At 38.7% G+C, this 24,587-nt stretch overlaps 1 protein-coding gene and 1 pseudogene across 1 annotated transcript in view; both read left to right on the top strand.

Moving 5' to 3' along the window:
• The window catches only part of MMS22L (MMS22 like, DNA repair protein), an 881,591-nt gene that overhangs the window by 269,047 nt on the left and 587,957 nt on the right, over positions 1 to 24,587 (top strand). Inside the window, exons 15-16 of the mRNA XM_053712068.1 lie at positions 5,049 to 5,111; positions 16,334 to 16,453. Coding sequence (XP_053568043.1) covers positions 5,049 to 5,111; positions 16,334 to 16,453 — 183 coding nt within the window. The remainder of the gene's footprint in view (positions 1 to 5,048; positions 5,112 to 16,333; positions 16,454 to 24,587) is intronic.
• LOC128658455 (uncharacterized) lies at positions 20,023 to 20,139 on the top strand (annotated as a pseudogene).

The raw sequence follows: 24,587 nt of genomic DNA, 5'->3' as shown, positions 1-24,587 counted from the left end.
TAAGTCTGTCAGGGGAATCCCAATCGGCAAAGCTCTAAAAAAGGTACAAGATCCTGGGGAGGACATTCATTTTTATAGCCAAATAGTCTCCCATACCACGAAAATCTACCTTTTTTCCAGTTATTAAGGTCCCTCCTAATGGCTTTGTAATTAGGTACATAATTTAAACTGTATAGATCTGAGAAAGTACTGTTAATCTTAACCCCCAAGTATGTAATGTGGCTTTTTGCCCATGTAAGATTGAAATTTAGTTCTACCGGTTTTTTTATATGAGGTGGAAGACATATCTTCAGAGCTTCGCATTTATCTAGGTTAACCCTATATCCCGAAATCTCTGAAGATTTCCCCAGGATATTGTACAAGTTAGGTAAGGAGATCAAAGGTCTGGTCAAAGTTAATAAGACATCATCAGCAAATAGTGTCAGTTTATATTCTTCACTTGCTATCTGCACCCCCGTCACATCTACCGATTGTCTAATGAGCGCTGCGAGTGGTTCAATGCTAATGGCAAATAAAAGCGGTGAGAGTGGACACCCTTGACAGGTCCCATTTAAATTATCTATGAACCTTGAAATGTACCCTGCTGCTCCTACTACAGCCGTCGGTCTTGAGTATATGGTTGTAAGTGCCCTTATAAAGGCTCCCCTGAATCCCATTTTATCTAGTACCCTAAACATAAAATTCCAATCTACCCTATCAAACGCCTTTTCTGCGTCGAATGATAAAAGTAGGGATGGCGTCTTAGTCTGTGTTAAATAATCTACTAGGGTCAAGATTCTCATCGCATTGTCCGGGGCCTCCCGCTCCTTAATAAACCCCACTTGGTCTTTATGAACCAGTGAGGGCAGGATCAATTTAAGTCTATTTGCCATAATTTTTGTGAATTTTTTAAGATCCGTATTAATCAGGGAAATAGGCCTATAGTTTTGACAAAATTTTGGGTTTTTCCCTGCTTTGGGTATTACCACTATCTTAGCTTGTATCATGTCCCGAGGCAGTTCCCCTCCCGCAAGGATCTTATTACAAAAAGTTAGTAGATGGGGCATTAATTCTTTCCTAAATAATAATAATTTGTAATATTCCCCTGTAAGACCGTCTGGGCCTGCAGCTTTTCCTGATTTAAGATCTTTAATTACTGTTAATATTTCCATGGCTGTGATGTCTTCATTAAGTTTTGCGAGGTCTGAATCCTGAATTACCGGTTGATTAGCCTGCCTTAGAAGATCTTTTGTCTGCAGAGTGAGATCCCCTGAGGGACACCTTTTTCCCATCATATAGGTTCTCATAATACTGAGCAAAAGTTTGTTATTTCCTGAGGATTTGAAGTGGGAGTCTCGTTCTGTCTGTGAATAGAGGGTATTGTAAAGAACTTGGTTCTTGTTAGGATCAGGGAATAATACCTGGGACAATTCTTGGATGCTGAGTCTTGGAGAAAAAGAGAGATCTTGCGGGTCCCGGGAACAATCACCAAAATAACACACCAGGCAGGTTTGTCATTAGCAAATGCTCGTTTATTATGGGTGTTGCAGCAACTGATATACTAGTAGGTGCACGCAGGCATCCGATACGTAACAAAATATTATTGGCTAAGCAAATACTGTTATATCCTTCCTTATACCCTTATTTGGCACATAGCATAACATATCATAATACAAGATAATATTTGTTGTAAGAAAAAGAAAGAAAAATGTACGTTTGCAGTTACAGGAAATATGTAGGCAGCATATAAGTCATGGAACTTAGCTCTGAACTTTGTGGTTAGGCTACAGGATGAGCATTGTAGTTAGGCTACAGGATGCAGGTGTGACACTCAGGCAGAACAGACAGAGAATAAGACAGAAAATATGTTAGCAGATAATGTTAGCAATATTACGAGTGGTGTGGAATAAGTACATAGTTAATGTGTGCAGAGCAAGTAAGTAATATTACCTGACAATTCCCCTCTTTAGTCATAACAATGACTACCATGGGACTAGCGTCTGGAATGGAGTGGGACATTGAGGTATGGGGCAGCGGCATGATTGTATGGTCGAACATGCAGATATTGTGCACACTGGGAATTAGAAGCAGCAGGTGTTGTAGCACATTTAGCAATGCATGAAACAATTATCTTAAAACCGATGATAACGATGATAGAGGTTTCCAAGATAATTCAATGGACAGAGACTCACTCTTGCCATCTATCAGCAATCTATATCCCAGGAGTGGAGAACTGGGAAGCGGATTTTCTAAGTCGTCAGACTTTTCATCCGGGGGAGTGGGAGCTCCATCCAGAGGTGTTTGCGGCATTGATTCATCAATGGGGCACACTGGAATTGGATCTGATGGCATCTCGTCAGAATGCCAAACTTCCTTGTTACGGGTCCAGATCAAGGGATCCTCAAGCAGTACTGATAGATGCTCTAGCAGTACCTTGGTCGTTCAACCTGGCTTATGTGTTTCCTCCTTTTCCTCTCCTACCTCGTCTAATTGCAAGTATTAAACAGGAGAGGGCTTCGGTAATCTTGATAGCGCCTGCTTGGCCACTCAGGACTTGGTATGCAGATCTGGTGGAAATGTCATCTCTGCCACCGTGGAAACTGCTACTGAGACAGGACCTTCTCATTCAAGGTCCGTTCCAACATCCAAATCTAATTTCTCTGCAACTGACTGCCTGGAGATTGAACGCTTGATTTTATCTAAGCGGGGATTCTCTGAGTCGGTCATTGATACCTTGATTCAGGCTCGAAAGTCTGTCACTAGGAAAATTTACCATAAGATATTGCGTAAATATCTTTATTGGTGTGAATCCAAGGTCTACTCATGGAGTAAGATCAGGATTCCTAGGATGTTGTCCTTTCTCCAAGAAGGTTTGGAGAAGGGATTATCAGCTAGTTCCTTAAAGGGACAGATTTCTGCTTTGTAAATCTTACTACATAAGCGTCTGGCGGATATCCCAGACGTTCAGTCATTTTGTTAGGCTTTAGTTAGAATCAAGCTTGTGTTTAAACCTGTTACTCCGCCCTGGAGTTTGAATTTAGTTCTAAATGTTCTTCAAGGGGTTCCGTTTGAACCCATGCATTCCATAGATATTAAGCTTCTATCTTGGAAAGTTCTGTTTTTAGTTGCTATCTCTTCTGCCCGAAGAGTTTCTGAGCTTTCTGCGTTACAATGCGACTCGCCTTATCTTATATTCCATTCTGATAAGGTGGTTTTGCGCACTAAACCTGGATTCCTTAAGGTTGTTTCAAATAAGAATATTAATCAGGAAATTGTTGTTCCTTCTCTATGTCCTAATCCTTCTTCTAAGAAGGAGCGTCTGTTACATATCTTGGACGTGGTTCGTGCCTTGAAGTTTTACTTGCAAGCAACTAAGGATTTCCGTCAAACATCTTCTTTATTTGTTGTTTATTCTGGAAAGCGTAGGGGTCAAAAAGCTACGGCTACCTCTCTTTCTTTTTGGCTGAAAAGAATCATCCGGTTGGCATACGAGACTGCTGGACAGCAGCCTCCTGAAAAAATTACAGCTCATTCTACTAGAGCGGTGGCTTACACATGGGCTTTTAAAAACGATGCTTCTGTTGAACAGATTTGTAAGGTTGCGACTTGGTCTTCCCTTCATACCTTTTCCAAATTTTACAAATTTGATACTTTTGCTTCTTCTGAGGCTATTTTTGGGAGAAAAGTTCTTCAAGCAGTGGTGCCTTCTGTTTAGGTATCTGTCTTGTCCCTCCCGTTCATCCGTGTCCTGTAGCTTTGGTATTGTATACCACAAGTAAGGATGAATCCGTGGACTCGTCGTATCTAGTAGAAGAAAAGGAAATTTAAACTTACCTGATAAATTGATTTCTTCTACGATACGACGAGTCCACGGCCCTCCCTGTCAATTTAAGACATAATTTATTTTTGTGTTCAAAACTTCAGTCACCTCTGCACCTTGTAGTTTCTCCTTTTTCTTCCTATACCTTCGGTCGAATGACTGGGGGGTGGTGTCAAGGGAGGAGCTATATAGACAGCTCTGCTGTTGTGCTCTTTGCCACTTCCTGTTAGCAGGAAGATAATATCCCAAAAGTAAGGATGAATCCGTGGACTCGTCATATCGTAGAAGAAATCAATTTATCAGGTAAGCATAAATTTCCTTTTTCAGTGGAATTGGCTGTCTTTATTTTATCCCTCCCTCTCTAGTGACTCTTGGGTATTTGCTATCCCATACGTCACTAGCTCATGGACTCTTGCCAATTACATGAAAGAAAACATAATTTATGTAAGAATTTACCTGATAAATTCATTTTTTTCATATTGGCAAGAGTCCATGAGACCCACCCTTTTTATGGTGGTTATGATTTTTTGTATAAAGCACAATTATTCCAATTCCTTGTTGATGCTTTTTGTTCCTTTCTTATCACCCCACTTCTTGGCTATTCATTAAACTGAATTGTGGGTGTGGTGGGGGTGTATTTATAGGCATTTTGAGGTTTGGGAAACTTTGTCCCTTCTGGTAGGATTGTATATCCCATACGTCACTAGCTCATGGACTCTTGCCAATATGAAATAAATGAATTTATCAGGTAAATTCTTACATAAATTATGTTTATATATATATATATATATATATATATATATATATATATATATATATATATATATATATATATATATATACACATACACTCAATATTCTTGTTCTGACATAAATAACATTTACTAATAGACTACTGTCAAAATTATGTTTATGAATAAAAGGTCTAGCAAGAGTAGCTGGTGACTTCTATTGAGCTTAAATGCTTTAAGAAAAGATGCTTGAGAGGTTTCTTAGTTTTTTGATATGGAATAAAAGATAAAGTATTTTGATAACTTTGTCTGTCTATGTAAAGAAAGATAAGGCCATTTTGCTTGGTTGCTATACACAAGCAATGATTATTATAATCATATCAACATTTTTTTTGGGGGGTGCTCTTTACTCAAGATATAATTTCTGAGAATTACTGGATTCATCAATTGAGTAATGGAAATCTGCAAGGAAGTGGTTGAATTGTACAGTCCAAGTAGTTGCTGTTATTGTTTTACAGATCCAGATAGAGTCAAACTGGAAATTCGTTGAAGAACTCCTGAAGAAATCCAGCAATGTGCAGGTAGGACCCGTTGTGCAACTATATGTATTTCCCACATTTACTATGCAATAAAGTTTGTCACAGGATTCAGTTATTTTAACCTATATTTATTTAATTATTTTTTAATTAATTCAACAAAACATGTGGTTCTTAATCTGAATTACATTAGTTTTGTGTAGCATTATTTACCATGCTTACTCTTGAGGTTTGTTTTAATGCTCCGTGGTCTATTTCTGCTACCATGTAGGTAAACATGATAGAATAATACAATACCGAAACACTGGCTTTATCTATCACACTTACTGACTCTGACACAAGACTACAGAATATAATACTTGTTTGACAATATCAGCCCACAACAGGTATAGTGCATCTTGTTTTAGCAAGCATGTTTCAGGCACCATGAACTTGCATATTGTTGAAGTTCTATTTATTGTAATGATTATTTCTCTTGTAAGGTGTATCCAGTCCACGGATCATCCATTACTTGTGGGATATTCTCCTTCCCAACAGGAAGTTGCAAAAGGATCACTCACAGCAGAGCTGCTTTATAGCTCCTCCCCTAACTGCCATATCCAGTCATTCTCTTTCAACTCTCAACAAGCATGGAGGAAAGTGGTGAAATGTAGCTGTTATCTTGCTTCAATCAAAAGTTTGTTATTTTTAAATGGTACCGGAGTTGTACTATTTTTTCCCAGGCAGAAAAATAGAAGAATCTGCCTGTGATTTCTATGATCTTAGCAGGTTGTAACTAAGATCCATTGCTGTTCTCACACATGACTGAAGAGAGAGGCAACTTCAGCGGGGGAATGGCGTGCAGGTTATCCTGCTACTGAGGTATGTGCAGTTAAAATTATTTTCTAGAAGATGTGAATGCTAGAAAAATGCTGCTGATACCAAATTTATGTAAGGTAAGCCTGAATACAGTGATTTAATAATGACTGGTATCATGCTTACTTTCTGAGGTAATACTCTTTTATATTTACAATATAAAACGTTTGCTGGCATGTTTAAACGTTTTTATATATACTTTGGTGATAAAACTTTTTTACACATGGCTGGCTTAAATTTGCCTAGAAACAGTTTCCTGAGGCTTTCCACTGTGTTACTATGAGTGGGAGGGGCCTAATGTAGCGCTTTTTTGCGCAGTAAAAATTAGACTGAGACATCCAGCTTCCTCCAGGAGTCCCATGAATGCTATAGGACATCTCTAAAGGGCTCAGAGGCTTTCCAAAATCGTTTGTTGGGGAAGGTAGGCCCACAGCAAAGCTGTGGCAGTTTGGTGTGTCTGTTAAAAACATCTATATCGTTTTTTTGATCCATTTTTTGAACTAAGGGGTTAATCATCCATTTGCAAGTGGGTGCAATGCTCTGTTAGCTTATTATACACACTGTAAAAATTTTGTTTGATTTACTGCCTTTTTTCACTGTTTTTCAAATTCTGACAAAATTTGTTTCTCTTAAAGGCACAGTACCGTTTTTATTTTTTGCTTGTTAACTTGATTTAAAGTGTTTTCCAAGCTTGCTGGTCTCATTGCTAGTCTGTACAAACATGTCTGACATAGAGGAAACTCCTTGTTCATTATGTTTAAAAGCCATGGTGGAAGCCCCTCTTAGAATGTGTACCAAATGTACTGATTTCACTTTAAGCAATAAAGATCATATTCTGTCTTTAAAAAATTTATCACCAGAGGAATCTGACGAGGGGGAAGTTATGCCGACTAACTCTCCCCACGTGTCAGATCCTTTGACTCCCGCTAAAGGGACTCACGCTCAAATGGCGCCAAGTACATCTAGGGCGCCCATAGCGTTTACTTTACAAGACATGGCGGCAGTCATGGATAATACACTGTCAGCGGTATTAGCCAGACTGCCTGAATTTAGAGGAAAGCGAGATAGCTCTGGAGTTAGACGAAATACAGAGCATACTGACACTTTAAGAGCTATGTCTGATAGTGCCTCACAATATGCAGAAGCTGAAGAGGGAGAGCTTCTTTCTGTGGGTGATGTTTCTGACTCAGGGAAGATGATGCAACCTGATTCTGATATTTCTACATTTAAATTTAAGCTTGAACACCTCCGCGTGTTACTCAGCGAGGTTTTAGCTGCTCTGAATGACTGTGATACAATTGCAGTGCCAGAGAAATTGTGTAGACTGGATAAATACTATGCAGTGCCGGTGTGCACTGATGTTTTTCCAGTACCTAAAAGGTTTTCAGAAATTATTACTAAGGAATGGGATAGACCAGGTGTGCCGTTCTCTTCCTCTCCTATTTTTAGAAAAATGTTTCCAATAGACGCCACCACACGGGACTTATGGCAGACAGTTCCTAAGGTGGAGGGAGCAGTTTCTACTCTAGCAAAGCATACTACTATCCCTGTCGAGGACAGTTGTGCTTTCTTAGATCCAATGGATAAAAGTTAGAGGGTTACCTTAAGAAAATGTTTATTCAACAAGGTTTTATCCTACAGCCCCTTGCATGTATTGCTCCTGTCACTGCTGCTGCGGCGTTCTGGTTTGAGTCTCTGGAAGAGGCTTTACAGGTAGGAACTCCATTGGATGACATACTTGACAAGCTTAGAGCACTTAAGCTAGCCAATTCTTTGGTTTCTGATGCCATTGTTCACTTGACTAAACTAACGGCTAAGAATTCTGGTTTTGCTATCCAGGCACGCAGAGCGATATGGCTTAAATCATGGTCAGCTGACGTTACTTCAAAGTCTAAGCTGCTTAACATTCCCTTCAAGGGGCAGACCCTATTCGGGCCTGGTTTGAAGGAGATTATTGCTGATATCACTGGAGGAAAAGGTCATGCCCTTCCTCAGGATAGGTCCAAATCAAGGGCCAAACAGTCTAATTTTCGTGCCTTTCGAAACTTCAAGGCAAGTGCGGCATCAACTTCCTCTAATGCAAAACAAGAGGAAACTTTTGCTCAGTCCAAGACGGTGTGGAGACCTAACCAGAACTGGAACAAAGGTGTCATAAAAAAGGATTCAAAATCCTGGTGAAATAAATAAAGTCCAAATTGCTCCAGTCTTGAGAAAGGTCCCTGAGGACCGAAACGCGTTGGCTATACACTGGTATTGCAGCTCAGAATATATCTGGTGAGTAGAATACTGTTGTTGTCATTCTAAAGTGATTTTATTGCACTATGTCTATTTTCTGTACACTTTTTTAGGTACAGGAGGATATCCCATTACATTTGATAACCTTTTAAGAAGAGGAACATCAACCCAGCACTTTCTACACTCACATTTGGAATACTTGGAATTATATACACATTTTTTTGGAGCAATTTGGACTTTATTTATTTCACCAGGATTTTGAATCCTTTTTTATGACACATTTTTTACCACACCCTTTTATATACACACATTTTTATACACACTTTTTAGGTGTACACCTCACGAGAATTATTCACTATCACATATATTATATTCCTTCCATATGGGTTGCTGATCACAACTCATATATTTTTTATATATTTTTATTCATTTTTTCATCTTTTCAAAAAATATTTTTTTAATATATTTTTTATATTTTTTTACATTTTTTCACCTTTTTGATTTTTACACCAACTTTGGACATATCATTTCTTTCATGTAATTAGCAAGAGTCCATGAGCTAGTGACGTATGGGATATACCTTCCTACCAGGAGGGGCAAAGTTTCCCAAACCTCAAAATGCCTATAAATACACCCCTCACCACACCCACAATTCAGTTTTACAAACTTTGCCTCCTATGGAGGTGGTGAAGTAAGTTTGTGCTAGATTCTACGTTGATATGCGCTCCGCAGCAAGTTGGAGCCCGGTTTTCCTCTCAGCGTGCAGTGAATGTCAGAGGGATGTGAGGAGAGTATTGCCTATTTGAATGCAGTGATCTCCTTCTACGGGGTCTATTTCATAGGTTCTCTGTTATCGGTCGTAGAGATTCATCTCTTACCTCCCTTTTCAGATCGACGATATACTCTTATTTATATACCATTACCTCTGCTGATTTTCGTTTCAGTACTGGTTTGGCTTTCTACAAACATGTAGATGAGTGTCCTGGGGTAAGTAAATCTTATTTTCTGTGACACTCTAAGCTATGGTTGGGCACTTTATTTATAAAGTTCTAAATATATGTATTCAAACATTTATTTGCCTTGACTCAGAATGTTCAACATTCCTTATTTTCAGACAGTCAGTTTCATATTTGGGATAATGCATTTGAATCAATCATTTTTTCTTACCTTAAAAATTTGACTTTTTTTCCCTGTGGGCTGTTAGGTTCGCGGGGGCTGAAAATGCTTCATTTTATTGCGTAATTCTTGGCGCGGATTTTTTTGGCGCAAAAAATCTTTTCTGTTTCCGGCGTCATACGTGTCGCCGGAAGTTGCGTCATTTTTTTGACGTCCTTTTGCGCCAAAAATGTCGGCGTTCCGGATGTGGGCGTATTATTTGGCGCCAAAAAATATGGGCGTCGCTTTTGTCTCCACATTATTTCAGTCTCATTTTTTCTTTGCTTCTGGTTACTAGAAGCTTGTTTATTGGCATTTTTTCCCATTCCTGAAACTGTCATTTAAGGAATTTGATCAATTTTGCTTTATATGTTGTTTTTTCTCTTACATATTGCAAGATGTCTCACGTTGCATCTGAGTCAGAAGATACTTCAGGAAAATCGCTGTCTAGTGCTGGAACTACCAAAGCTAAGTGTATCTGCTGTAAACTTTTGGTAGCTATTCCTCCGGCTGTTGTTTGTATTAATTGTCATGACAAACTTTTTAAAGCAGATAATATTTCCTTTAGTAATGTACCATTGCCTGTTGCAGTTCCTTCAACATCTAAGGTGCAGAATGTTCCTGATAACATAAGAGATTTTGTTTCTGAATCCATCAAGAAGGCTATGTCTGTTATTTCTCCTTCTAGTAAACATAAAAAATCTTTTAAAACTTCTCTCTCTACAGATGAATTTTTAAATGAACATCATCATTCTGATTCTGATGACTCTTCTGGTTCAGAGGATTCTGTCTCAGAGATTGATGCTGATAAATCTTCATATTTATTAAAAATGGAATTTATTCGTTCTTTACTTAAAGAAGTACTAATTGCTTTAGAAATAGAGGATTCTGGTCCTCTTGATACTAATTCTAAACGTTTAGATAAGGTATTTAAATCTCCTGTGGTTATTCCAGAAGTTTTTCCTGTTCCTAATGCTATTTCTGAAGTAATTTCCAGAGAATGGGATAAATTGGGTAATTCATTTACTCCTTCTAAACGTTTTAAGCAATTATATCCTGTGCCGTCTGACAGATTAGAATTTTGGGACAAAATCCCTAAAGTCGATGGGGCTTTTTCTACCCTTGCTAAACGTACTACTATTCCTACGTCAGATGGTACTTCGTTTAAAGATCCTTTAGATAGGAAAATTGAATCCTTTCTAAGAAAAGCTTATCTGTGTTCAGGTAATCTTCTTAGACCTGCTATATCTTTGGCTGATGTTGCTGCAGCTTCAACTTTTTGGTTGGAGACTTTAGCGCAACAAGTAACAGATCATGATTCTCATAATATTATTATTCTTCTTCAGCATGCTAATAATTTTATCTGTGATGCCATTTTTAATATTATCAGAGTTGATGTCAGGTTTATGTCTCTAGCTATTTTAGCTAGAAGAGCTTTATGGCTTAAAACTTGGAATGCTGATATGGCTTCTAAATCAACTCTACTTTCCATTTCTTTCCAGGGTAACAAATTATTTGGTTCTCAGTTGGATTCTATTATCTCAACTGTTACTGGTGGGAAAGGAACTTTTTTACCACAGGATAAAAAATCTAAGGGTAAAAACAGGGCTAATAATCGTTTTCGTTCCTTTCGTTTCAACAAAGAACAAAAGCCTGATCCTTCATCCTCAGGAGCAGTTTCAGTTTGGAAACCATCTCCAGTCTGGAATAAATCCAAGCCTTCTAGAAAGGCAAAGCCTGCTTCTAAGTCCACATGAAGGTGCGGCCCTCATTCCAGCTCAGCTGGTAGGGGGCAGGTTACGTTTTTTCAAAGAAATTTGGATCAATTCTGTTCACAATCTTTGGATTCAGAACATTGTTTCAGAAGGGTACAGAATTGGTTTCAAGATGAGACCTCCTGCAAAGAGATTTTTTCTTTCCCGTGTCCCAGTAAATCCAGTGAAAGCTCAAGCATTTCTGAATTGTGTTTCAGATCTAGAGTTGGCTGGAGTAATTATGCCAGTTCCAGTTCTGGAACAGGGGATGGGGTTTTATTCAAATCTCTTCATTGTACCAAAGAAGGAGAATTCCTTCAGACCAGTTCTGGATCTAAAAATATTGAATCGTTATGTAAGGATACCAACATTCAAAATGGTAACTGTAAGGACTATCTTGCCTTTTGTTCAGCAAGGGCATTTTATGTCCACAATAGATTTACAGGATGCATATCTGCATATTCCGATTCATCCAGATCATTATCAGTTCCTGAGATTCTCTTTTCTGGACAAGCATTACCAGTTTGTGGCTCTGCCGTTTGGCCTAGCTACAGCTCCAAGAATTTTTACGAAGGTTCTCGGTGCCCTTCTGTCTGTAATCAGAGAACAGGGTATTGTGGTATTTCCTTATTTGGACGATATCTTGGTACTTGCTCAGTCTTTACATTTAGCAGAATCTCATACGAATCGACTTGTGTTGTTTCTTCAAGATCATGGTTGGAGGATCAATTCACCAAAAAGTTCATTGATTCCTCAGACAAGGGTAACCTTTCTGGGTTTCCAGATAGATTCAGTGTCCATGACTCTGTCTTTAACAGACAAGAGACGTCTAAAATTGATTTCAGCTTGTCGAAACCTTCAGTCACAATCATTCCCTTCGGTAGCCTTATGCATGGAAATTCTAGGTCTTATGACTGCTGCATCGGACGCGATCCCCTTTGCTCGTTTTCACATGCAACCTCTTCAGCTCTGTATGCTGAATCAATGGTGCAAGGATTACACAAAGATATCTCAATTAATATTTTTAAAACCGATTGTACGACACTCTCTAACGTGGTGGACAGATCACCATCGTTTAATTCAGGGGGCTTCTTTTGTGCTTCCGACCTGGACTGTAATTTCAACAGATGCAAGTCTCACAGGTTGGGGAGCTGTGTGGGGATCTCTGACGGCACAAGGAGTTTGGGAATCTCAGGAGGTGAGATTACCGATCAATATTTTGGAACTCCGTGCAATTTTCAGAGCTCTTCAGTCTTGGCCTCTTCTGAAGAGAGAATCGTTCATTTGTTTTCAGACAGACAATGTCACTACTGTGGCATACATCAATCATCAAGGAGGGACTCACAGTCCTCTGGCTATGAAAGAAGTATCTCGAATTCTGGTTTGGGCGGAATCCAGCTCCTGTCTAATCTCTGCGGTTCATATCCCAGGTATAGACAATTGGGAAGCGGATTATCTCAGTCGCCAAACGTTGCATCCCGGCGAATGGTCTCTTCACCCAGAGGTATTTTTTCAGATTGTTCAAATGTGGGAGCTTCCAGAAATAGATCTGATGGCGTCTCATCTAAACAAGAAACTTCCCAGGTATCTGTCCAGATCCCGGGATCCTCAGGCGGAAGCAGTGGATGCATTATCACTTCCTTGGAAGTATCATCCTGCTTATATCTTTCCGCCTCTAGTTCTTCTTCCAAGAGTAATCTCCAAGATTCTGAAGGAATGCTCGTTTGTTCTGCTGGTAGCTCCGGCATGGCCTCACAGGTTTTGGTATGCGGATCTTGTCCGGATGGCCTCTTGCCATCCGTGGACTCTTCCGCTACGACTAGACCTTCTGTCGCAAGGTCCTTTTTTCCATCAGGATCTCAAATCCTTAAATTTAAAGGTATGGAGATTGAACGCTTGATTCTTGGTCAAAGAGGTTTCTCTGACTCTGTGATTAATACTATGTTACAGGCTTGTAAATCTGTATCCAGAGAGATATATTATAGAGTCTGGAAGACTTATATTTCTTGGTGTCTTTCTCATCATTTTTCTTGGCATTCTTTTAGAATTCCGAGAATTTTACAGTTTCTTCAGGATGGTTTAGATAAAGGTTTATCTGCAAGTTCTTTGAAAGGACAAATCTCTGCTCTTTCTGTTCTTTTTCACAGAAAGATTGCTAATCTTCCTGATATTCATTGTTTTGTACAAGCTTTGGTTCGTATAAAACCTGTCATTAAGTCAATTTCTCCTCCTTGGAGTTTGAATTTGGTTCTGGGGGCTCTTCAAGCTCCTCCGTTTGAACCTATGCATTCATTGGACATTAAATTACTTTCTTGGAAAGTTTTGTTCCTTTTGGCAATCTCTTCTGCCAGAAGAGTTTCTGAATTATCTGCTCTTTCTTGTGAGTCTCCTTTTCTGATTTTTCATCAGGATAAGGCAGTGTTGCGAACTTCTTTTGAATTTTTACCTAAAGTTGTGAATTCTAACAACATTAGTAGAGAAATTGTGGTTCCTTCATTATGTCCTAATCCTAAGAATTCTAAGGAGAAATCATTGCATTCTTTGGATGTTGTTAGAGCTTTGAAATATTATGTTGAAGCTACTAAGTCTTTCCGAAAGACTTCTAGTTTATTTGTTATCTTTTCTGGTTCTAGAAAAGGCCAGAAAGCTTCTGCCATTTCTTTGGCATCTTGGTTGAAATCTTTAATTCATCTTGCCTATGTTGAGTCGGGTAAAACTCCGCCTCAAAGGATTACAGCTCATTCTACTAGGTCAGTTTCTACTTCCTGGGCGTTTAGGAATGAAGCTTCGATTGATCAGATTTGCAAAGCAGCAACTTGGTCCTCTTTGCATACTTTTACTAAATTCTACCATTTTGATGTATTTTCTTCTTCTGAAGCAGTTTTTGGTAGAAAAGTACTTCAGGCAGCGGTTTCAGTTTGAATCTTCTGCTTATGTTTTTCATTAAACTTTATTTTGGGTGTGGATTATTTTCAGCAGGAATTGGCTGTCTTTATTTTATCCCTCCTTCTCTAGTGACTCTTGCGTGGAAAGATCCACATCTTGGGTAATCATTATCCCATACGTCACTAGCTCATGGACTCTTGCTAATTACATGAAAGAAAACATAATTTATGTAAGAACTTACCTGATAAATTCATTTCTTTCATATTAGCAAGAGTCCATGAGGCCCGCCCTTTTTTTGGGGTGGTTATGATTTTTGTATAAAGCACAATTATTCCAATTCCTTATTTTATATGCTTTCGCACTTTTTTATCACCCCACTTCTTGGCTATTCGTTAAACTGAATTGTGGGTGTGGTGAGGGGTGTATTTATAGGCATTTTGAGGTTTGGGAAACTTTGCCCCTCCTGGTAGGAATGTATATCCCATACGTCACTAGCTCATGGACTCTTGCTAATATGAAAGAAATGAATTTATCAGGTAAGTTCTTACATAAATTATGTTTTTTATTTTTTTTGGATATTAACCTTGAACATTTGCTTTGGACATTTTGGTATGGGACTTAAACACTTGTATGTTACATAGGACATAACTTCTTGGACATTGTATGGGGCAATCTATTAGATTGTTGAATCTATTTTTAACTGTATTTTTAACTGTCAGTTTATGTTAATAAAATGTTTGTTTGATACATTTTAATATCACATCCTATATATATATATTTTGTTTTTAATCTTTTACCTTTTAAGTATTTTTTCACATGGTTTTATATATATTCTTTGTGTAACACAATATTATATATTAACCTTTATGTATACACATTCCTAGTCGTGGACACCATCTTTAGCAACCCAACCCTCATCTGAGGGTAGTGTAGCGCTGTATCTTGGCATTTCTTTTTACTCTTAACTTTTGGAGTCTGGTTGGGAGACTCCGCCTATATCAGATATAGCTTGTATGGTATTATTGTGGCGCTGATGGATATACATTCATTTGAACTACAAATCCCTTTCTCCAAGAAGGTTTGGAAAAAGGATTGTCAGCTAGTTCCTTAAAGGGACAGATTTCTGCCCTGTCTATTCTTTTGCACAAGCGTCTGGCAGATGTTCCAGACGTTCAGGCATTTTGTCTTTGGCTTTAGTTAGAATCAAGCCTGTATTTAATCCTGTTGCTCCGCCATGGAGCTTAAATCTGGTTCTTAAGGTTCTTCAAGGAGTTCCGTTTGAACTTCTTAATTCCATAGATATCAAACTTTTTTCTTGGAAAGGTCTTTTTTTGGTAGCTATTTTCTCGGCTCGTAGAGTTTCCGAGTTATCTGCCTTACAATGTGATTCTCCTTATTTGATCTTCCATGCAGATAAGGTAGTTCTGCGTACCAAACCTGGGTTTTTACCTAAGGTGGTATCTAATAAGAATATCAATCAAAAGATTGTTGTTCCGTCTTTGTGTCCTAATCCTTCTTCAAATAAGGAACGTCTATTACACAATCTGGACGTGGTTCGTGCTTTAAAGTTTTACTTACAAGCTACTAAAGATTTTCGTCAAACATCTGCTTTGTTTGTTGTCTACTCTGGACAGAGGAGAGGTCAAAAGGCTTCGGCAACCTCTTTTTCTTTTTGGCTAAGAAGCATAATCCGCTTAGCCTATAAGACTGCTGGCCAGCAGCCTCCTGAAAAGATTACAGCTCATTCTACTAGAGCTGTGGCTTCCACATGGGTCTTTAAAAATGAGGCTTCTGTTGAACAGATTTGCAAGGCGGCGACTTGGTCTTCGCTTCATACTTTTTCAAAATTCTACAAATTTGATACTTTTGCTTCTTCAGAGGCTATTTTTGGGAGAAAGGTTTTACAGACGGTGGTACCTTCCGTTTGAGTACCTCCCTTCATCCGTGTACTTTAGCTTTGGTATTGGTATCCCACAAGTAATGGATGATCTGTGGACTGGATACACCTTACAAGAGAAAACATAATTTATGCTTACCTGATAAATTTATTTCTCTTGTGGTGTATCCAGTCCACGGCCCGCCCTGTCATTTTTAGGCAGGTATTTTTTAATTTTAAACTACAGTCACCACTGCACCCTATGGTTTCTCCTTTCTCGGCTTGTTTTCGGTCGAATGACTGGATATGGCAGTTAGGGGAGGAGCTATATAGCAGCTCTGCTGTGGGTGATCCTCTTGCAACTTCCTGTTGGGAAGGAGAATATCCCACAAGTAATGGATGATCCGTGGACTGGATACACCACAAGAGAAATAAATTTATCAGGTAAGCATAAATTATGTTTTTTCTTTTGTAATATATTAATATATTTATCTCTGCTGTTTTAGAATGTAGTCCTAGAAGACCAACTCCGAATGCATCTACAATGTTGCTTGTCTTTATGTGAGATATGGGAATCAAACCTGCCCACCGCAACCATTCTTTGGGAATATTATAGCAAAAATCTGGTTAGTAAAATAATGTTTTGCATATATGAGTAGCACTATAAAATCTATTTTTTTGTGGTTTAATTTTTTTAATATTGAAAATCTGAGTTCTTTTTATTTTCTCAGTTTAAGGTAGCAATGCTCACCTAGGTTATTGGGGCACATTGGGTATGTGAATGTTGGATTTCGTATTTCAGTATATAATACAAATAATGTGCACTCAAAGTAGTTGTGGAAAGGAGGTTAAATGGACATAAAAATGAAACAAGAAAATAATTTGATTTATATGCAAGTAATAGTGCAATAATAAAATGGTCTAACTATGGGCCAGATTACGAGTGGAGCGCAAACATTTGTGCACAAGCGATAGGTGGTTTATTGTCCGGCTTACCGCTCGTATTATGAGTTGAAAGTAAACCTGATCCCTTAAATGCAATCAAGAATTACGCTCGAATGACTACCGTGTCCTCAGAGCTCTGGTTAACTGTTTCGCAAAACAAAAAAGTATCACAAAACACATAAAAAATAAATTACTAAGTACACTTACACTCATAATAATACCATCTTATAAAAATTATTTAAAAAAAAAATATTACACACAAAAGTTATAAGGGCTCAAAGATATGAGGTCTCTGGTGTTAAAAGAAAAAAAAAAGGCAGACAAAGGGCTTTAACATTGAGAGATGTATATTTATGTATATATAAATACATATGTATTTTTAGACATATTTACTTGTATAAACACACACACACACATGTCTATATAAGTGCATTTTTGCCCTTTGCAGTTAAGTAGATGAAAACATGTTGAAGCATATTCATGCAATATTCATTTTTTTTTTTTGTTAACATTTTTTTATTGAGAAATTACAATTGTGAATTTTACACAAGAAAATACATTTGACATGGTACAAATAAAATACAGAAAGCAGACATGTACTCCTTGGCTAATTTTCCTCATTTTAGGCTATATTGTTAAAATTATGGATCACTCTTGAATCCTTGAGCAATAATATAATGATATAGGGCTTATTTAGGGATTATGGCCCAAGCTAAATCATCTGTTATTAGATATGCTAAAGCATATACTGTGTGTTATAATTTATTTATAGGGGATAATACATTCTAATAAGTTCTTGAAGGGATGACTTATTTCCAAACCCAAATAATGCAAGCAACTGTGCTTAACAAACTAAACCTATTTCTTTTTAAAGACACGATGAGTCCACGGATTTCATCCTTCCTTGTGGGATTACGCCTCCTGGTCAGCAGGAGGGGGCAAAGAGCACCACAGCAGAGCTGTGTATATATATATAGCTCCTCCCTTCCCTCTCACTCCAGTCAATCTCTTTGCCTACGTTTGTGATAGGAGATGGCAAGTGAGGTGTTAGAAAAGATTCTTCAATCAAGAGTTTATTATTTTTAAAGTAGTGCCAGAGAGTGCTACTTTGTTCTGGGGTGTAGCCTAGACCAGATCAGTCTCTACAGTAGAGCATTTGGTGGCTTTAAAGCAATGGGGACTTGTGGTACATAATTCTCACTGCGCCTCCCATACATGGTTTGCTGCCCCACCTGCAAAAGTCTGAGGGAAGAAAGAGACTCAGTACTTTTTTATTTCCACAGGCCAATGTGAGGAGAAAATGAGGACCTCGCAAGCCGGGTGAGCTGCCTTACTACCAGGCAGCAATTTGAGGTAAGTGCTGATTTTTATTTCTGGGGACACGCTCACAGAAAGATTGGCACTTTTATATATTAAGGGACACTAGATAACATTATCCCTAGCAGGGAGGACATGTTATTGGGCAGTAATTGCAGGCACTGAAAGGACGTGGAGAAGAGGCTCTCATTTATACTAGCTTCAAACTACGGCTTTATTTTACTCTAAAAACACAAGCCGTCTGGAGGGCTAGTTTATTATCATGTCAGTCCGCATGTAAAGTGTGACGCATGTTAGATGTAATTTTTACTCCCCTGGATGTTATATATTAGTGTTATAACTGTCGGGAGGTGTGTTTCTTTATTGTTATTATGGGTTTTAATTCTCCCGGCGTCTCCATTTTGACATTTTCGCCGCCTGGGAGTTTTTAGTTGGTTTCGATGGGCGGGGCTATGTTGCGCGGCATGTTTGCGCGCCATTATTCCACTGCGATGTTAGTAAATACATGGGGGAAGCTGTGTGCTTTTTTATGTGAACACGCTAGAAGCTGTAGTCCGGTTGGATGTTTTTTTGATGACAGGCACAGTCCTTTGTATCGTTAACATTTTCCTGGGCAAACATAAAGCAGGGTGTTTTAAGACTCATGTTGTCTCAGTCAGGCTACTTATGTCGTTCCAAGTATCCTACTCCATTTTTTATTAACATGGTTATTGTTTATGGGTTCTTTGAAAATTACATTAGGAAGTTATATTTATTATTTAAAGAGACAGTTACTCTTATGATGGTGTTTATTTTTTTAATTAAAACATAAATAGGGTTGTCTCATACACTTTATGCCCTTCACCCTATGTATATCTAATGTTAATTATTTAAAGAGACAGTTACTCTTATTATGGTGTTTATTTTTTTAATTAAAACATGAATAGGGTTGTCTCATACACTTTATGCCCTTCACCCTGTGTATATTCAATGTTACTGGATTAATTTAAAGAAACATTAGGGTCGTTTCCTTTGTTATCTCAAAGGGGGAATAAGGTTGTTACATACTCTTTATGTCCTTCACCCCCAGTGTATCCAATGTTAATGGAATACTTTGATAACATTTTGACGTTTTTCCTTTGTTATTTAAGGACACACTACCTCTGGTTATGGTGTTCAGTTTTATGGAATAAAATGTGAATGATGTTTTTACATTTATGCCCTTTATGCTATTGCAAAAACCTTTTCTGCCTCATCTGTGCATACAGTATTGCAATTCTGAGATGAGTTTTTTATTAGTGCCGCCATTGTCTTGATTGTTGCAAGAAACATTCGGACAGGGTTTTTATACCTGCAGCCTTCTCCTCATGTGTCCTATATATATAAAAAAAAATAAAAAAAAGATTTTTAAAATTATTTAGTGTCCATGGTTTCAGTGCCCTGCGTTTCCTTCACGACTCCCCTGGAGTTGCTTTGCAAGACATTGTTTCTCGCTGGTGCGAAGTGTTTGCGAGTAAGTTGTTGGCTTTTCCCATGCTGCAGGGAGAGCGCAAGAGGAAATATAAACATTCAGTGAACGAGGTTCCTGTCGCGGTTGTTGCTATCTCAAGGTACCCTCCCAGACGTGAGGATAAGGATACTTCGGTAGCATCTGAGGATCAACTCTCTTTCTGACAGTATAATTCCTCCTGCTGATATGAAGTTGTATCTTTCAGGTTTAAGCTAGCACACCTCCGCCTGTTACTTCAGGAGGTTTTAGCTGATCAGGACGACAATGATAACCTGGGGGTTGTCTATATTAGGTTGTACCAAGATCAATATTACGGAATGGGAGAGAAGGTACCCTTTCTTCTTGTTTCTCCATTTCCTACGTTTTTAGAAGAGATTTTTACCCATAGCGGATTCTTCATGGAGTTCCGTCAGTTTGGACCCATGGTGGAAGTGACAAATTCCAGCTTACGGCCACTCCACCCTGAATACACCCGATCTTGTCTGATCTCGGTAGATAAGCAGGGTTGGGCCTGGTTCGTGCTTGGCTGGGTGACCACCTGGGAATACCAAGTACTGCGCTAACTGGGAGTTCTACTATTCCCAGTGAAGATAGTTGTTCCCTTAAGGATCCTAGGGGTAACAGAGGGTTTGTTCAATATTGGCAACCTAGGACTGTCTGCCGCCAAATTTTTTTGAATACGTTAAATCCTGTCTGACCTCGGAAATTCTCCGGGTCCAGAATTGGTCAGTATCTGGAAGCAACAGGTGCGGTAGGCTTATTATTGACGCTGTTGCTTATACAGCAGCATATTGGTTCATACGTTGTCTGGTCCCATTGGAACAGACATTCTCTTCAAAGAAATCCAGATTAACATAAAGACCTCTAAGTCGGTCATTTATTTCTTACAGATGCTTTCCTTCAAGTATTTAGGGGGAAGCTAAGATTTTGGGCTTACCATAGTGCCACATGTTTTAATTAAGAGTACTTTTTAATTCCTTTTGAGTTTTCAAAATAATTATTCTATTTCTTCTATTGAACAGGAGGGAGGTTTTGACCTTCAAGAATATTTGGAGCCAGATAATGTCCTTACACTGGGTAGGAGACCTCTCCGGCCTGAGAGAGTGAATTCCTGTTCTGATTCAGGAACGGAGTTTGAGGTTTTATCCTAATCTCATAGTGGTTCCAGGGAACTTTCAGTACTATTTTAGATTTTTTTGAATCTAATAAAAATTTAGATGTCAAGATTCTAATTACATTTCTAAGGGTACCGTCCTTCAAGGAGAGGCAGATTTAAGCACAAGTGTTTGCATTTCACATTCTCAGGCAATCATTCCCAATTGTGGCTGGGTCCGTTGGCTTTGCCACAATTGTGGGCACTGTTCGTTTACAGGGGCATTGTTGGGGCATCCTTTCTGGAAAACTATCTAGTCCAGACGCAATCTTTTCAAGCAAGATTCCATATGGGAATGTTGTTGTTCTTTTGGACAAGAGTGGCAAGTTCCACGACACAGCTATCATGGGATTGGTCTTGAATCTCCGTACTTCCCCTAGCTAAGCTTAGAAGCTGTGTAATGCAGCGGTGCTATGGCGTAACGGGAAGTCTGCCTTAAAAAGCAGGCTAGAAGTAAAAAAGTGAGTCATTGTGAACTTCATTTGAAAATGTAAATTGGTAATGCGTTCCTTAGTCAGTCTCTCTGGCGTAGCTTAGTGGCTAGCACAGCTGCTTGGAAAGCAGAAGATTGAGAGTTCAAATCCACTCCCAGGTGCTGGTACTTTGTATTGTTCCTTGCATTTTAAGTTTTTTTCCTGAAGGAAATTAAAGTCCTTTTTGACTCTAGTCTTTTTCTTCAGTCCTCTTCTTGGCCATTAGTGGCTCTGTGAAGTATCGGGCTGATGGTTGCGGCATGGGACATCTTCCTGTTTTGCTCGGTTCCTTCTCATTATCATGTTCAGACCTTGCAACAGAGTTTATTCAGGTTTGTCTCCTCGGAGAGTAGTAGACAAAGGTTTGTCTCTGGATCATTCTTTCCAGGGTACCTGCTTTCGCAGGTATCTTGGCTGTCTGTGCTAACGGACACCAGCCTTATGGACTGAGGATCAGTCTATGGTTCCCTAAAGGCTCAGGGAATTTGGACTCGGAGTCCGGTTTTACTATAATCATTCTAGATCTGAGAGTGATTTTCAATACTATTCTGGCCTGACCCCAGTTAGTCTCGGTCCAGTTTATCTAGTTCAAGGGGGACACATGTATTCACTTCATCAGGAAGGAGCGGGGAGTTCCTTAGTGATAACAGTGCTATCCAAGATAATTCAGTGGGCAGAGGCCCATTCTTGATTCTCGTAGATCTACATCCCAGGTGCGGACTTCATGATCAGGCAGATCTTTCGACTTGATTTTCATGGGCAGTCGACCGTAATTGGATTTCATGGCATTTCGGTAGTACGCCGATTTTCCAAGGTATGGATGACGTCCCTTAAACGAACCTTCATTCGTCGTTAGTCCGTCGGTCGAAGAGGATTGCTCCGCGTCGGCTCCTTTGATGATGGCTCCGCTCCGGATGGATAAAGATTGAAGACGCCGCCTGGATGATACACTTATACCGGATGGAGAACCTCTTCTTGCCCCGCTTGGATGAAGACTTCTACCGGATCAAGGACCTCCTCTGCGCACCTTGGATGAAGAATTCGGCTCGGCTGGGTGAAGACGACTTAAGGTAGGATGATCTTCAGGGGGTTAGCAATAGGTTTTTTAAGGGGGGTTTAGGTGGGTTAGAGTAGGGGTATGTGGGTGGTGGGTTGTAATGTTGGGGGGGTATTGTATTTTTATTTTCAGGTAAAAGAGCTGATTACTTTGGGGCAAGGCCCCGCAAAAAGCCCTTTTAAGGGCTGGTAAAAGAGCTGATTACTTTTGTATTTTAGAATAGGGTAGGGAATTTTTTATTTTGGGGGGCTTTTTTATTTTATTAGGGGGCTTAGATTAGGTGTAATTAGTTTAAACTGCTTGTAATTCTTTTTTTTTTGTAATTTAGTGTTTGTTTGTTTTTTATATTATGAATAGTTTATTTTATTGTATTTTATTTTAGGTAATTGTAGGTAATTTATTTTATTAATTTAATGATAGTGTAGTGTTAGGTTTAATTGTAACTTAGGTTAGGATTTATTTTACAGGTAATTTTGTATTTATTTTAATAATTTAATAGCTATTGTACCTAGTTAAAATAAATACAAAGTTGCCTGTAAAATAAATATAAATCCTAAAATAGCTACAATGTAATTATTAATTATATTGTAGCTATATTAGGGTTTATTTTATAGGTAAGTATTTAGTTTTAAATAGGAATAATTTAGTTAATTTTAGGAATATTATTTCGTTTAATATAAATTATATTTATGTTAGGGGGGTGTTAGGGTTAGAGTTAGGTTTAGGGGTTAATAACTTTATTATAGTAGCGGCGACGGTGCGGGCGGGAGATTAGGGGTTAATAATTGTAAGTAGGTGGTGGCGATGTTAGGGAGGGCAGATTAGGGGTTAATACTATTTATTATAGTGTTTGCGAGGCGGGAGTGCGGCAGTTTAGGGGTTAATACATTTATTATAATGGCGGCGAGGTCCGGTTAGCAGATTAGGGGTTAATACTTGTAGTTAGGTAGCGGCGACGTTGGGGGGGCAGATTAGGGGTTAATAAATATAATATAGGGGTCAGCGATGTTAGGGGTAGCAGATTAGGGGTTCATAGGGATAAGGTAGGTGGCGGCGGTGTCTGGTCGGCAGATTAGGGGTTAAAAATTTTTATTAGAGTGGCGGCGATGTGGGGGGGGGCCTCGGTTTAGGGGTACATAGGTAGTTTATGGGTGTTAGTGTACTTTAGAGCACAGTAGTTAAGAGCTTTTATATTCCGGCGTTAGCCCATAAAGCTCTTAACTACTGACTTTTTTTGGCGTTAGGAGTCTTGTTGGTAGAGGGTCTACCGCTCACTTCTCCCAAGACTCCAAATACCAGCATTAGGCAGATCCCGTTGAAAAGATTGGATACGCAATTGGCGTAAGGGGATCTGCGGTAGCCTGGAATCGCGGTAAGGAAGTGAGCGTTAGACTCTTTCCTGGCTGACTCTAAATACCAGCGGGCGGTAAAAAGCAGCGTTAGGACCCCTTAACGCTGCTTTTGACGGATAACGCCAAACTCTAAATCTAGGCGTATGTTATTATTAGATTTTTACTGGAAGGAGCATAGATATAAAAAACTATCTAAAAAAGAGAGTACTGCAATCTTGACAGTCGATGCCCAGAAGGCATTCGACTACATAAATTGGGACCACCTATTCTATATATTGGAAGGATGTGGTTTTGCAGGCAATATCTATAACTTTATAAAACTAATCTATAATAAACCAACATCAGCTATTATAGTCAATGGATTAGTCTCTGAAAGATTTCATCTATATCGAGGCACTAGACAGGGCTGCCCACTTTCACCTCTCCTCTTTAACATCTCTTTGGAACCTCTAACAATATTACTCAGACAACAACTATATGGCTTTAAAATAGGTGGACAACAATTTACCCTCTCTCTATATGCAGATGATTTAATATTATATTTAAGTAACTTATAAATAACCCTCCCAATACTGATTAAAGCTACATAACAATTTGGAACTATATCTGGTTACAAGATAAATATGGAAAAATCAGAATTGTTATGGTTAAACAAACCGACTAAATTCACATATAAACACCCGTTTAGAGAAGTACAAGAAATAAAATACCTAGGAATAATCCTAACACGAGACCCATAGGAATGGTATGAAAAGAATTTTGCTCATTTTTTCTTAGATTGCAAAAAAAAAACTATAGATTGGATGAGTCTCCCAATCTCTATTACAGCTCGGACGATGCTAGTTAAAACAATTTTATTCCCTAAATTACTGTACCTACTACAAAATATCCCTCTCCTTATAAATAAATCGGATATAAACAAGTTTAACCAAATATGTACAAAATTTATATGGGGAGGAAAAAGAGCGCGAATC

This window comes from Bombina bombina, chromosome 4 (assembly GCF_027579735.1).
Source record: "Bombina bombina isolate aBomBom1 chromosome 4, aBomBom1.pri, whole genome shotgun sequence".
NCBI lineage: Eukaryota > Metazoa > Chordata > Amphibia > Anura > Bombinatoridae > Bombina > Bombina bombina.
This window is presented reverse-complemented; position numbering and strand designations above follow the sequence as displayed.